Source organism: Cardiocondyla obscurior, linkage group LG09 (genome assembly GCF_019399895.1).
Source record: "Cardiocondyla obscurior isolate alpha-2009 linkage group LG09, Cobs3.1, whole genome shotgun sequence".
In the NCBI taxonomy this organism is placed as follows: Eukaryota; Metazoa; Arthropoda; class Insecta; order Hymenoptera; family Formicidae; genus Cardiocondyla; species Cardiocondyla obscurior.
Window position 1 is genome coordinate 7,055,822 of NC_091872.1, and position 15,766 is coordinate 7,071,587.

General features: G+C 37.4%; 1 protein-coding gene across 1 annotated transcript; it reads left to right on the plus strand.

Moving 5' to 3' along the window:
• The first annotated feature begins 9,743 nt into the window (after positions 1–9,743).
• Positions 9,744–14,908, plus strand: LOC139105283 (protein glass). Its single transcript, XM_070661295.1, has 7 exons — positions 9,744–10,384; positions 11,197–11,461; positions 12,010–12,343; positions 12,681–12,971; positions 13,188–13,547; positions 13,933–14,100; positions 14,317–14,908. The coding sequence occupies exons 2-7, from the start codon at positions 11,398–11,400 to the stop codon at positions 14,480–14,482; spliced, it is 1,383 nt and encodes a 460-aa protein (XP_070517396.1). The 5' UTR covers positions 9,744–10,384; positions 11,197–11,397; the 3' UTR covers positions 14,483–14,908.
• Positions 14,909–15,766: the final 858 nt, after the last annotated feature.

Sequence of the window (15,766 nt, forward strand, 5' to 3'; positions counted from 1 at the left end):
TGTTTTCTTTTTTCCCGCGGAGAGGAACAGCTCTTGGAAACCAGGGAAAGATGAGATGGAAAGTGTACAGACGATCGATTCTAGTCCCGAAGACAGTCGATCTGTCTTGGGAGATTGCGAACTTAATGCACTACTGTCTCTCGCGTACATGCAATTACTGGCAGTGATCGACGACGCCAGTGCTTCTTAAACTAACAAATCGCGAGACACCAAAGGATAGAGTTTTTTCTTTGCCGTGCCTCGAGTCTCTACGAATAGTTTCCTTGAGAAAATAGTGGTATAAATAAGCGAAAATTATAATTGTAAGGTGTTCTTCTACGTTATGTCCTTTCAGTTAGAACCTAAATCGAAAAAGCCAGAAAGTGATAGATATTTAAACGTCGATGTAACGATGGCAGTTAGTAGAAACTGCTGATTTTTATTAAATAGATTTAAATAATTAATATTAACTCTAATACAAAAAAATATATATCTCTGCGTAAAAGGACATTTGGATGAGCACCTTGTATATAAAATATAAGGAGTAGCATAAACTTTTTCAGTGTAATTTTCTTTCTATAATTAAATCTTATTTGTGTTGAATGAACTGCGGTGAAATAGATGTAACAGAGGATAAATATCTGTCGCAATTAACGTACTAATCAATGTAGATTTTTCTGTATATTTTCGTGAATCACAGTTTAAGAAACACTGACTCTTCTTAAGAAAAAAAAAGAAAAAAAAAGAAAAAAAACGTGGCGATTACCTTAAACGAAATACTTTAATGAATTGTTACTTAAATGTACATCACTGTTAACTAAAATTGAAAAACTTCCTGAATGCCTTGCACTTATAGTATATCGCAGAAAATATGAGAATCATTAATAGACTACTCCGTGAAAAATTTGAAGCGGGCTTCATAATATAACTTATAAATATTTAATATTTATTAAATATATTTGTAGAATAACTTAACATTAAAGTTGGAGAATTAAGAATTACAACGAATCCAGAAATATTGATAAAGAGGTGACATTATTTTTCTAATATATTGAAAATTCTATCTAATTTTATAAATCGTAAAGATATTTAATGATATTTAAAAATTGCTCAAGAGATATAATAATTTTTTTTTTTTTTTTTAACATTGTCAGATTGTTTACTTCACTGAGATAAAGTTTCTGTTAGTGATTACCATATTCTCTGAAATATTCTGTACATTTGTGTATATTTGTATGCATGTACATTTATGTGTGGGTGAATGTATGGTACGTAATGCGTGTATTGACTGCAGGAGAACGCGATCAAGAGATACTCGCGGTTACCGAGTGACCGCGCGTTACATCACAGACGATAAAAGTTTCCGAGACGACTCGAATCTGTCCTTGAGAGAACTTAAATGAAGTTTCAACGGTAACGAAACACGAAGAAGGCTCTTATCTCTTTATACTTTTACACCGTCGTAGGGTTTTTTTTTAATATATATATAAAGCTGTTTATTATCTTTTTTGCACGTTTGTAATTTCCATAAAGAAATAGAAATGCAATAGTTTAAAGTCATTTTCAATATAGATAAAATCTTACCATGCATGTACAGATATACGAGTTTCTTATCTTAACACACATTTTTTATGTAAATAAGATGCGTCTTTTGTACGTTTCGTGTAGGATTAAGGTTCACTAAGAGATTAACTTTGTTTCTTAACGTTGCGTTTTATTTATTAACACTCAGAGCTTGGGAAATTTATACTGTACTTTGCTATTATATATATATATATATATTTTTATATCGTTTTTTTTTTATGTCACGTACGTTAAGAACAGATTTGAGTTCGTCGAGGGTATCGTCAAATTTATCGCGTTTAGGTAGCTCGCAATTTTTGAAGAAACGAAATACTATTCTATTACCGTATTTTAAATTATATATCTCGTTTTCTTTTTGTGGTTATTTACTCTTACAAATCTCGTTACAAATGTAAATGTGTGTATATATATACATACATAATTATATTTATGTATACATACGTATATGATATAGGACCAATTGTTTCTAACATCTTGGTGATTTTATCTGTCAGTTAAAAAAATGTGTCTATCTTTATCTCTCTTTTTAAATATATAAAGACACATAATATATTATCTGCCAGGTAAAATTATGAAGAAGCTGGAATAGTCGGTCCATAGACACATGTTATATTCGCCACGTTGCTGGTGGCCGATGTTACGTAGACTAAGATCGTCGCCCTCGCAATCGGCGATACCTGCAAGCATTCTTGTACCTGTCTCACGCTGAGTAATAATTGCACGTGCAATTACAGCTATTTTTACTCTTGCATTTTGTCGAACAGAAAAACGAATTTCTACGCGTTCTCTATTGACAATAAGTGACAAATCGATCGCTAAATTTTTCGTATCCCCCTGCGGGTGGGTTGTCTCAGCTTTTAAGCAAGTTTGTCCGTCAAGTAAATCGTATGTCTATCTTTATTCTTTATTTTAAGCAGATTAAGGGTCAGTTGGAAGAATTTGCTCCAAGATAGACATATGTTTAACTGATAGGTAAGCTTGCCAGGAAGTTGGAACAATCTACTCTACATGTCGGACCAAGCGGACGATGGTAATCGGTGGAAGACAAAGTAATCATAATCACTGGTCGACAATTCACGCCAATATACTTTCACCAAACGTCCCGGTAAATGTTTTTCAAGTCTTACGGCGAGGTGTAACATACATTGGCAGAACGTACTTGGCAAGCCGCAGTTTATTGAATAGTTTTTTGATAAACCTAGATTTTTATTACGAGATCAGACATTGCGCGTGCAATTAAAGCGTACTTTCTTCTGCGACATGTACAATTTCCCGCGCCAGAACTAGGTGTAATTACACGAACCTGCGCTTGCACGCGCACTTGTTTCCCCAGTGAAACCAAACGCTTACTCCTAAACTACGCCATGCTCTGAAGTGGCGGTCTTTAGACCGGATCGCACCTCAGGCCGAAATTATATAAAGCGTTTAATCGTACAAAGTCGAAGGACGATTCCTTCCGCCCCGTCGTTCCCGATACAAATGCGTTTGAGCACTAGAAAGGAAATTTGTAAAACTTACGAGATTTGTAACAATTTCTCTCTATTCGAGTGTATTTTAATACAGTTTTATCGGCAGGGAAAGGATCGAAACATAAGTTTCGTCTATTCTCGCGTGTGTAAATAATGAATCTCTCATCAGCTCTAACAAGTACAGTTGTTTGACGAAGGAACGACGTTTGTTTGCCGGAAATGTTGAAAATTCAAGAAATTAAGTTGGACAATTTATAAACATATGTATTTCTAAAAAAAAAAAAAAAAAAAAAAAAATACCGGCGAGATTGCTTCGTTCTCTGGTCGCTGCAACGTGTGAAAATGTGTCGTTAAAAAGTGAATTTGCCAACTTGTTGCGTTATACCTTTGTAACTCACGACTTCGAGTAATGAGATGTGTCATTGTTAGAGATAATAATGTTATTAATTAGTGTTACGATTGTACAAATCGGTTTCAGCCGGCAGAGTAGTAAGTCGAGATCTCTTTCACGACGATCGAGCTGCATATATTATAATATGTATATCTGTTTTTTCTAAAAATCGAGATATCTATTTGAAATATCTTTTCTAGACCGGTGACACTGTTTGCGAGTCTTTTTATTGTTAAAAATCGCGAAAGAACCCTTTTCAAAGGTGTTTCTAGGACTTGTCTCCTGGATCGCTCGGTGTATACGCATGTGTGCGTGCATGTAAGGTTGCATGTGCGAATGAGCGTGTGCAGTAATTTCAATATGTAAATAACTATTGTCGAACGACCACGAGTGTCCTGAGAGTAGACGTAGCATACGAAAGAGAATTCTATATATGTATATGAAAGACGCAAATTGAGTTTGAGAGATTTTACTGAACCGACGTATGAGAAAATAAAGATGATTTAATTATAATCCTAGTTTTTCTTTATTTTATCGTTTCTTAATTTATTTTACGTTGGCGAGTTATCCACAAAAACATTCGGTTAACAAAAGATGCGTGGCCTACAAATTTGCGGGAAACGGGAATCTCTCCATGCCACTAACTTCAATAAAGATTTAAAAAAAAATTTATATTTACTTAAAAGATGCTCCGCCGATGCATGATGCCTTTTCCCAGGCCTGCTTCTCCTGTCAGATGGAACGTGACGAGCCTTCCTTCCGCGCACTGGACACTCGCGGGATAATCTACGACACGCAGATGCCTCGACATTTTCGTTTCGAACTCTCCACGTGACCGGCGGGTCCTCTAGTACGCAGTAGTATGAGTAACGTAATCCGTTGCGAGCTCGCGATCGGGCGATCGATGAAGCGCTGTGATTGGTCGATGCGCTAGGGTTTTCTATCACCCCAGGCGAGAGAACCAATCGGCGTCGGTTTGAAGCGGTAACAATAAAATTGAGATTTAGCTAATTGAGACATTACATCACATTTTTATACATAGGATAGGATATAGTCTATGCTTCAAGTGTTTCTCGTATTATAAATATAATATTTCTGTAGCGAGCGGTACAACAAAATAATTAAAATTAAGCTGGCTCTTACTCTCGTGGCACGAAATAATTTAATAATTGAGTTTTAAGTTGTGAGAAATTAAGTTTCCAAGTTTAATAAAAAAAAAAATCGTTAAATTATTTTAATGTACCGATACATTGGGAGTTTGGTGTATTCTAAGTTCGTCTAAAATTAATAGCATACGCCAATCGGATTCACGACGATTGCAACAGTACTCGCAAAACGGCTTTTTCCGCTGGATGGGCATCGTGCCGGCTATGCGGCTGCGATCATCAGGTAGGATAACCTGCTCGCTCATTAATTTGCGCTCACTCGGGCAAAAATTTAATTACGTATGTTTCTTTGTTTTGAAGGCGGTCGCAGCCGAGTGACAAGGCGAGCCGCAGCGAGGGTGAGGACGAGAGGTGGTAGTAGCGGCAGGGGTGGGAAGACCTGCAATTCCCGATGAGCTTACATCCAAGAAACCCCGCAAACGCCAAACGTCGATACGCCGACTCTCGAGCCGGCGGCAGCCATCTTGCAGGAGCTGCTGCTTGCGACTTGCGTTCCTCTTCTCTCACCGACTCTTGAATACTCTAAAGCAATTTCGACGCCGTCGAATCGACGCCAAATAGAATCGCGGTGTCGATTGGTAAGCGAAGCTAAAATCTTTTGACTGAGAAATAGATTTTTAAACCGTTCTAGGTGACAATAGCAATGCTTAGGTAAAGATTTGCAACAACTGCAAAAAGTTGCAGAACAGCTTTTTCCTCTTTAACGCAATCAATGTTGTCGCTTAAAAAATTTACATGTTTTTGTGCGCAATCGACTACATTTTATAAATCAATATAACGTTAATTATATTAGAAATTAAAAGGTTTTTTCTTTTTTTTTTTTAATTAACGTTAAATAATAATTTAGGTGACGATTAATTTTGCAACAGCAAAAAGTTCTTTAATTAAGAAATCTAGAGACGAGAAGCGATCCGCTGAAATATTCCTTACGCCCCATCTAAATCATCTGTTTTAATCAGATTTGAGTGATTAAAGTGTGTCACGGGATGACAGCGATGGCGGTAATCGTGCGTGATTAAAGATTTAGCCTGACAAGATAGCGAGTATCTTCGGCAAAACGATTGCCGATTATCTCCCGCATGATCACGATAAACGTTTTGATCATGGTCACTTAATTAGGTTTGCGGCTTAAGATACGCAACGGGGAGAGTCCGTTCCGTCGGTAGCGAGAATTATGAACGATCTTGCATTTGCGATTGCCATGACTTGCATTGAAAGGAAACAGAAATATAGATTAAAATTTTTTTTCTTTTACAAGACACTACTAAATATAATTGTACAATAAATCCGCACAAACTCACGCTCACTTATAAATAAATGTTACGCGTCGTTATAATGTACGTTACTTTTAATAAATTGTACAATGAAAGGCACGGAGAGCCTTTGGATTTTATTATATTACGATTGGAATTTATTAAAAGTACGTAATGTTTTAATATTAATTAATAAATATACATTTATAACGTAACGCTGGTGGACGGATGACAATCGTGTCACCGAACGGTATATGTACCTTTTTTTATTATATCAAGATTACATTATTATTAATTACATTTTGGTCAGATCGACTTTCGGCCGATTTTGAAGATCGCTTCTCAACGAAATGAGACGAGATGGTATCGCCGGCTTTGTTAAGTAATTGCATGCACGTCGACTGGGTGTACATTATCGGCTTATAAATACAATCATACAGGAGCGATCGGGCACAAGCCACACGCGCAACCGGCTGGCACGCGCCACATGTAATTCAATCGGTTATTCTAGCGAACCGTCCACAGTGGATCAGCAAAGGTGGACGGTGGACATGTCCTAATCCAAGGGAAACGGTTACAGCATGTATAATCATATCTCGACGACGCCTCCCCACCTTATTTTCTTAGCTGGGTCCTCGCAGAGCAGATGCGCCGGCCGTCGCGCGCGTCTCCTCGTCAAGCAACCCTTTTCCCGAAATAAGAAACTTGAGATCCGTTACTTCTGGCATATAAAATACATAGGAACTATACGTATAGTATAACGCAATACCGGCGAATATTAAAATTAAAAAAAAAAAAAGATTAAAAAAAACAAATTAATTGTTAAATAATTTGTTTTCTTCAACAGAAAAATTATTAGTTTAATTTAGGCAACTGGTTTCTTCGTTTATGCCATTTTATCGTATTAAAAGTAATAAATGTACGTTTAAAAGTTTAACACGCCTGAAATGTAGAATACTTGGAACAGGTTTTGATCAAGTCTTTATTAAAGATATAGATAAAGAAAATTGAAACCAGCCTGATGCCTTGTATCAGTTTAGCGCCGTGTCTATGTTTGCGTAATTAAAGTGGAGAGATTTTCGATCTTCCTGCGCCGAAAGTCCTCGTGTACAATAAATTGTACGTGTACACACGTGGTTCGTCGTCAAAGAACGCGCGTGCGGGGTGAAAAGAATGATTGGTTCACGTGCGCGTTTGTAGCGGCGCTTAATCTTCTCTTTGATTTTGGTCGCGGGCAAACACAGGTGCGTTAAAAACTACCCCGTATCGTACTGTACCTGCCGTCGCTTCTATTCGTTGCCGCGCCATCATTCTACGGATTCGCGATTCGAATAGGGAGTGAGAAAAAGCGAGAAGGGTGTGACTGAATAGTCGAGGCTTTGAGGCAAGCTCTCCGGCGTGCTGAAGAGAGAACTCGTCAAGTCTGGTTTCAATAAAGTGTTTCAATAAAATTTATACATATATACACATAGACGGCCCGATAAATTTCTTAAACCACTAATTATTTTATTCAATAATGATTTTTTGGCTAAGTTAAAGGAGCAGCTTCTGAAAATAATTTCTAATTATTTCTATTAATTGATATTGCTTGATAAAAAATTTTTAACTCAGAGATTCGTTTGTTTTATTTGAACGCATATTGAAATATTAAAATCAACATTTTTCGTAATTATTTATAGGTTGATTTAATTTTGTATCTAATTATAATACAGTTTGTGTTTCAATTGTGATTCTTTTTTTTATTTTAGAGACCTTAGATGTATCTTTTTTATTTTACTTTTATCCTCAATTGAAAGCGCTAAAACCATTTAATATGATCACTCATAATTAAATTTACTGTTACGATCCGAAAGAAAAGGAAATCGTCTTTTTACGAGGCTCAACATAAATACCGTAGACCTAATCGATTGGAAGTGTAAGCCAATACCAGGTTGTACACACGACGTGTCACGAGTCCTGGACCCATCTACGCGTCCTCTTTCTTTCTTTTTTTTTCCTCCGTTCCCTTTGTACATGCTTTAATTATGCACAATTACAATGATACAATTAATAACAACCACTTCGATCTCTAACATAAAACAAAATATAATATAAATTCCAAAATTGCAACACAAATTCAAATCTTCTCATTTTACCTATTTTATTTCCATTTCCAATCATATTTCTTAGCATACAAATTGTGTCAAAGTTTAATTTAAAAAATATATTCCTTGTATAAAGTAAAAGAAAAAAACAAAAAAAAAAGAAATCTTTAATTATTACGAGAAGAATGTTCTCATAAGTAAATTTATCACAAAATTTAAATCAACCTTCCCTAATTAATAAGGCTCTAAATAAATCTGTTATTCTCAAAGCACATTAAGAAATAAAATTTAACTTTGTGCTTATTAAAAAAAAAAAAAGAAAATTATTCTTTTAACACCCTGGATACTTTATACTTACGTCGACCAAATTTGGGACGGGCGGCAAACATGATCCTTGCTCTCACCGGCACCCTCACGCTGATACGATGATACACAACATGATGATGACGATGTGCCGTGCTCGTGCGGTCGACTTCCTCTTCCTGTGTCCGTATATCGAAACTGTACAGTCAGATGTTCCGTTCTATACTTGCCAATTTGCCGTTCGGGGCTGATGAAACGTGGCAGACAAATATACGCTTGCGGAATAATCAACGCGCGCATAACAAGTGTACAAATTAATTAAAAAAATATATATTTAAAAAAAAATGAAAAAGAAAAAAAAACATAATTAAAGAAGCAACAAAAAGTGTGATATAACGCAGCGATTTAAAAGTCATGAACATTTTACACAAAGCCTTGCTACAATTAAAGAAAGAATGCGGGGTGATCGTTGACTACCTCGCCGGTTAGCGAATCTTTCAGGAAAGTGGCCCAGGGTTTTCGCATGCCGAGAAGAACCCACGGTCGGGTTCACTGTTGATTGGTCAATATCCACGAAAAGGAAGGCATTACAAGCCGATGATCTCGAGAAGGGTATCGAAGAGCAGGACCACCGTGATCGGCGCGGTAATGGTATCTAGAGAAAATATAATACCTCCCTTCCATCCAGCCAGCTGAGACGTATACACATACGTATAGGTACGTATAACCGTGGAGATCATCGATGATTAAACCGGTGACTGATTCCTACGTTTTTGACATTAACACTGTGTAATGCACGTTGCTCGACAGTATCACTTCGACTGAATATAATTTAAATATTTAAAATAGAAAAAATTATTACGCTTGCTGGACTTTGCGCTGTATTAATATATTAATTGCATTCTACTTATCAGACTTTAAACAGCCCTCATTAATGACATCATTATCTCGAGAGTTGTTTAATAAATGTTAAAAGACCAAACGACGTCGTGTTTAGTGACGATATTTCTTTTTTTCTTTTTTTTTTTTTATTGCAAAATGCGTGTTTACTTTGAACGTTAATTTTATGTAGAAAGGGATATGCGTAGCATCCGACAACGATATGTGGTGCACACTTTTAGATAGCGAAGGAAGAAACGAGAAAGGGGAAAGAAAGAGAGACATAAAAAGAAGAGACGGAGGGGAAAAAAGGGATAGAACGTGGTGGAGTGGGGTCGTACATAGTCAGTATGCTCGCTTTAAGGGGTGAGAGAGTGGGTGGATAGGTGGTAGATCGCTAGTTAGCCAAGAGACATTGACATGCCATCCCGCCAGCATGGCAGGGTCTCCAAGAGTCGCGCGTCCAAGAGTAACATTCAAGTTTAAATTTTTCTTAAAACAAAATTAAAAAACACCCCCTTAAAACAGTTTTCAAGTGCAAGACTTTCAACAAAGTGCGAATCCTACTTGTCAGTTCCATTAAATTATTTTATAAAAATAATTTTATTTGAAATTTGTTTAAAACAGTGACAGTGTATCAATGTCGCCGGGAAAGCTGATTCTAAAATCGCGCCCGAGATCGGATAGAAGCTGTGATCAGAATAATACGAGAAAAAGTTTATAAAATTTCTAAACAAGCAGTAAATCGATATATATAATAAAACAGACCTAAGAAATATTTAAATTTGAATTTAAAATTGAAATACAAAGTAAATCACGCAAAATTAAAATATCAAAATTAAACAAAGCTAGAAAATTTAAATTTAAAAAAGACTGATTAAAACAAAATTATAGAAATATAACGTAGGCTGAAAACTTTGACTAATTTAAGACCTAATTAAAGACTTCTTTTTTTTTAGTTAACCGTTAATATCATCACGGTCGACAAAGTGTTATAATTCGTTTCGAATCGTAGAAGAATCATCCTGGATAAAAACAACTGAGATTTGACAGATAAAGAAAGGTGGGAAATGTGATGGTATCAGTTGCAAGAAGAAATGATTCTTGGCAAAGGTTACTGAGTGGTGGTGTGAAAAAATGCAGATTACTTGAAATCGTAGTGACAAAGATGATATAAGAAGATGCAGGCGTCGCGGATCTGTGAATGGGAATATCCGACGACAGGTTTTCTGCAGAAGCCTCTAACAAGGACTGGCAGGTCTTCCAAGCCATAAAGGTACGTCTATACGCGCGTGGCGAACCGTATGCACGTGCATTTTCCTTCTTTATTCGGTCATTCATAAAAAAGTCATTCATTGATTCATCTTTCCAATCTGATATCCAATCCGTTACATTCCGGTCCAGCGTTAGCAATGTATTCATCGAATGGACTTATTGCGTACAAATGACACGCACGTAAAGTGTAAATCGATGAAACGGACTGTGTATAAAATTAAAAAGACACCATTGTCTTAAAAAGAAGGAAAAGTATCGTTAAAAAAAATTAATAAATAAAAAACTTTTCTCACAAAAATTAAATTACATAAATATGTCAACTGACTACGTACTTACTTGTTTAACATTTGTTAAAATAAAATTTAAATTAAAAAAAAATAAAAAAAAAATATATATATATATATGTTACATACATGGTACACTCTATAACTTTTACAAAGAGCATAAAACATTTAAATTAAATATTTTATTCTACTATACTTTAATTCTTTCTCACTCTTACATTTCCATACGCATCTTTTTTAATTGTTCACCGACTGCGATCGTTCGATAAGCTATAATTTCTCAGCGAGGAAACATTTTTATCATTGTATCATTATTATACAAATTTACAATATTGTAATATTAAAAAATATGTAAAAAAAATATTATAATTCTAAAGCTTTTACAAAAAAAAAAAAATGCGTAAGGTAAAATAAAATATAATACAAATGCGTCGCGTCATATTTAATAAAATTTATCGCGTATAATAAAGCAGTTAAATTAAAAGTTGAATTTATAACTACCTGGATGCACACATGAACTTAATGTCAGGGAAAAAAAAAGACAGCAGCATTGATGGCTCGCGGTGGCTCGTGGTGAAGCTGCGCGCCGTTACCGGGACGACCGGAGAGGGCTGGACCAGCACTAGACGCGTTTCCATAGGGAGAGGAGACGAGGGTTGCGAAGAGCAAGAGTGGGTGGGCGCAGTGGTGTGCATCTGGGGGATAGGCCACCGTCGAAAATTTCGCAGAGATGGAGTTCCTGCAGAATCACCAGGCGGTTAACACCTCCGAATCGCCGTACACCCTCGGCACAGGTGAGACCCGCGATTCGCTCTATCAAAGTAACCGCGAAAGAAAACGGCTCTCGTAAAACGCGAATGAAGAAGAAACGCGAGTGGCAGCTACAGAACAGTGTGACACAGTGCTCTGATCAACAAAATTAACGTACAAGCCGTGTATCGCGTGATTAAAAGTGACTTCCGCAAAAGTACAGGTCACGTTCTGCGAATTAACTACCATTTCTTTTTTCTTTTTTTTTCTTTTAACTGTAGAGAATAAAAGTTAATTTGTATAGTATTATTTTATTACTTTGTTTTTTTTTTTTTTTATGACAATTGTTCTTCGTTCGCGTTATTAATCGCAAGGCTCGACCAACGAAAAGTATCGCGGGCAAACGGTACGCGGCAAATCGCTGAAATCTTTTTTTTTTCGACTTTTGACTTAATTAAATCTTTCTTTTTTAAATGGTATTGCGGTACAAAAGTCTTTTATAAAAATTAATTAACCGTGTAATATTAAAGTATAGATTGCAAGAACGTAACGCAGCAAACCGACGTGATTTTTTTCCCCCTTAAATCCTTAGGTTCCGTGGATAGTATCGAGGCAACCATTTCATCCAGCCTCTGTTCCGGATCACTAGGGGTGCTCTCAGGTGACGACGCTCTATCAACCGACAATCAAAACGAAGAGGCAGCCGTCCTCGGCGCCGCTCTGCAGGGCACGCTGCGCTTGCAGGACCTGCAGAGTTCGCCAGCCGACATCGGCGCCGACCAGAACCAGCATCTGTCGACCTCTGGTCCAGCGAGCGAGTTCGGTGGCAGCTTTTGGGTCGACGACATGGCGGGTTTCCCTCTACCACCGTTGGACCTGGACCCGTTGCCGCCAGGCTTGTTCAGCCCGTGCTCTGGAACTTACAAGTTAGTTTTAATTTCGCTTTCCTTTCTCTTATCTATCAATTTCATATCTTCCTCTTCTTGTTACTGCTTTATATATTTTATTACATGTATTTTATTTTATATTCTTTCTTTATATTTAAATAATATTTAAATTTGACGCTGAAAATAGCTCTCGAAGGAAACCGTGTTGTATTCAATCTTTTAATTTAATCGATTTAATTTATATTGATGGTTTACTATAAATGAATTTTATCCGAGTCTCTCCGAAATACTCGCGTCCATACACACATTTAATTCTTATTAATCGACAATAACTCGATAACTCGGTGGAACCCTTAAAGTTGAAGATTTCTTCTAGCTGGGGCTGCTCGCGGAGCGATTGCGTGCCGAGGACGAACAATGGAGCAAACGGTGAGGGTGTCGCCGATGTCCTTCTATCTTTGAAACACGCGGTGGTGCATCCTGGAAGTCCAACGGCCGGCTATTACACCACCGGTACCGGCTCCGCCGCGGCTCATCACTACTCGCAGGATTACATGCAGAATCTAGGTCCTTCGGTCCCGGGACCGGGTCACTACGGGGGTGCGTCCGCCGCTATGTCCGTCAACGTGTCGATGAATATGACCATGAACATGAACATGCACTCCGGGTGAGATCTTTCTTCCTCTTCATCTTCTTTTCTTTTCTTTTATTATTATTATTTTTTTATATTTTATTTTATTAATTCTTCTTTTAATTAAAATTCAGTTCTAGCTTTTAGGCTCTCGCGACTAAAATACAACATTTAAAATTGTTCCCAACTCCTGCCCTCTTTTTATATTCTTTATCTTTATTTTTATCCTTGTGTGCGCGCGTATGTTTTCAGATACGAACAAAGTTATTCATCAGCGTGGGGCGTGGAGCCTCTTCTAAGTCCCGCCCCGCAGTATAGCAATCCGGTGGAAATGGCGGCGCAAACGACCGCGAGGGTGAATCAGGGTGCGCCGGCCAATAGCAGTATGATCGGTCATCCCCATTCCCACCCCCAGCCGCATCACAGTGGCGGCCGACTGCAGCTCGGGGGTGAACACGCGATCTGTGTAAATGCCACGGGTCCAACCACGGGTGGCATCACCCACGAAGATAATGGCAGACCGAATCTCTGCAGGATATGCGGCAAATCGTACGCCAGACCTAGTACTCTCAAAACTCACCTGCGCACTCATTCCGGAGAGAAGCCGTTTAGGTATGATACCTTCGGGCGCATTCGAACAAGGTTGAACGCGCCGGATTGAAAAGCAAAGCAAAGGAGATAAAAAGAGAAAAAGTTCCTTTATCCATTTCCAGGGTTCTGTTTCATTCTGCTTCATCTTATATTTCCTCCAAGAAAAAATTGTTTTGGTACAACACAAATATGTATTTTAATTTTAAATTCTCTTCTTGCTTCTTACTAACTTGCACGACTTCGGCATGTTTCCGCCGTCGACGGAATACCCTCGAATTATTAATGTGTACGTTGCGAAGGCGCGTTTAACCCTTGAGTTAATCGAAACGATATATTATATGTATATGCAGCCATTGAAATAAATGCGCGAAAGTTGAATAATTAATTACGATTATTGTATGAAAAGGTGTCACGCGTGCTCGAAGGCTTTCAGTCAAGCAGCGAACTTGACCGCACACGCGAGGACGCACTCCGGCGAGAAACCCTTCCGTTGTCCGGTGTGCGACAGAAGATTTTCGCAAAGCAGTTCGGTTACTACGCATATGAGGACCCACTCGGGTGAACGACCTTACAGGTGTGTAATTTCTTCAATCCGTTAAAATAAATTGAACAATAAATTGTCTAGAGATTTTTCTTTCAGTTCTTTTTATCCGTTCATTCGGAAAATGTTTCATTAATAATTACATCTTATCTCGTTACGTCACTTTAGCGCTAGGATTAACATTTTTTTTTTTTTTTTTTCTTTTTGCCCTGAAGTTCTAATTCTTATTTCTCCTCTCCGTGTTTTCAGATGTCGGTTCTGCAAAAAGGCCTTCTCCGACAGTTCGACGCTCACTAAGCATCTACGTATACACTCCGGTGAGAAACCGTATCAGTGTAAATTATGTCTGCTTAGATTCAGCCAGAGCGGTAATCTCAATAGGCACATGAGAGTCCACGGTGGTTCCCTGACGTGACACAATTCTTCTGTACCAGTACAATCGGCTATGATGATGATCGACGACAGTACCGTTGCACATTCATTGCCCAGATGCTGTCGAATACCTGTGATTCGATTAGGAACAAATTCACCGGAAAAGTAAAGGCCGCGGAAACGCGCGAGCACGACTTTCCGTACATACAATTTGCTGCATATTAGTTTAATTAACTGAAACAAAGATCGATATTAATATAATCGTTAATTTAACGAACATACGAAGAAATAATAAAAACTACCCGAGTGGAAATTCATCCAGCTAATCTGATTTTGCAGCTAGTGGTTAGATCGCGTAGATTAAATATATTTCTTAACTAGTGACGAGCTTGGTACTAGCCATAAATTATAAGAAAGCTTTATTAATTAAAATTGTTTTTATTTTTAATTTAATTTAAAAATTAAAATTAAAATTAAAATTAAAATTTATTATTTAATGACTATCTCCAAAAAGTGAAGTTGTCATTTACAAAAAAAAAAAAAAGTCTGTCTAATATCGATCATCTAGTCACTGTTCAGCACGGACCATCTAAATAGATTCGCCGCGTGCTAGCGTACTATACGCGTACTACGCGTACTGACCTCCGTAACGCGCGCTCGACTGACGAGACAGCCGGTCGCCAGACCCGCCGATCACTGCGGTAGTGTCAGTACGTGTGTTTACTTCGGCCGGCTGTAAGTCCACGAGGCGCGGGACGCGCGGGCGGAGAACGCAAGACCCGGTCGAGCACGTATTGAATAGGTTAGAACGCGCAGTAGACTCATGTTAGTACGAGCGAAAAACGTTTAAATATCTGGCTTTTTTGGCTCGTTATTAGAGAGTAATAATTGTTTAGTATCGAAACGCTTTAAACGATACGTTTCTGGCTCAATGCTAGAGTTTTACTAGACAACAGGATGAACCACGAATTGGCTAACTAATTATTAGGTAACGATTAGAATTAATTTCCACTCGGGTATCTAAGTCTATATAAATAATTTTTCTTGCTATCTTGCACGACACGAAGAAATTTAAATTTGGCAAATATAAATGTCGTATATGCGTCACGACGAAATTTAATGTAAAATGTATTATTTTGTAATTAAACTGTAACAAAATTACACATTCCAAAGCAAATCGTATTATAGATTATGCTGAACGAAAAAGAAACGTTATATATGTTTTTTTGTACATATATTTAAGTATGTAATAGCTGTAAAAGGAAAAAAAAATTATATCTGCTTCAATTCTCAAAATATAAAATCGCAACGAAATTTCATAGAATTC

Coding starts and splice junctions, on each gene's coding strand:
- LOC139105283 (XM_070661295.1), top strand. CDS start 11,398: ATGGAGTTCCTGCAGAATCACCAGGCGGTTAACACCTCCGAATCGCCG. Junction 12,344..12,680: donor CCGTGCTCTGGAACTTACAA/GTTAGTTTTAAT, acceptor GATTTCTTCTAG/CTGGGGCTGCTCGCGGAGCG. Junction 14,101..14,316: donor TCGGGTGAACGACCTTACAG/GTGTGTAATTTC, acceptor CCGTGTTTTCAG/ATGTCGGTTCTGCAAAAAGG.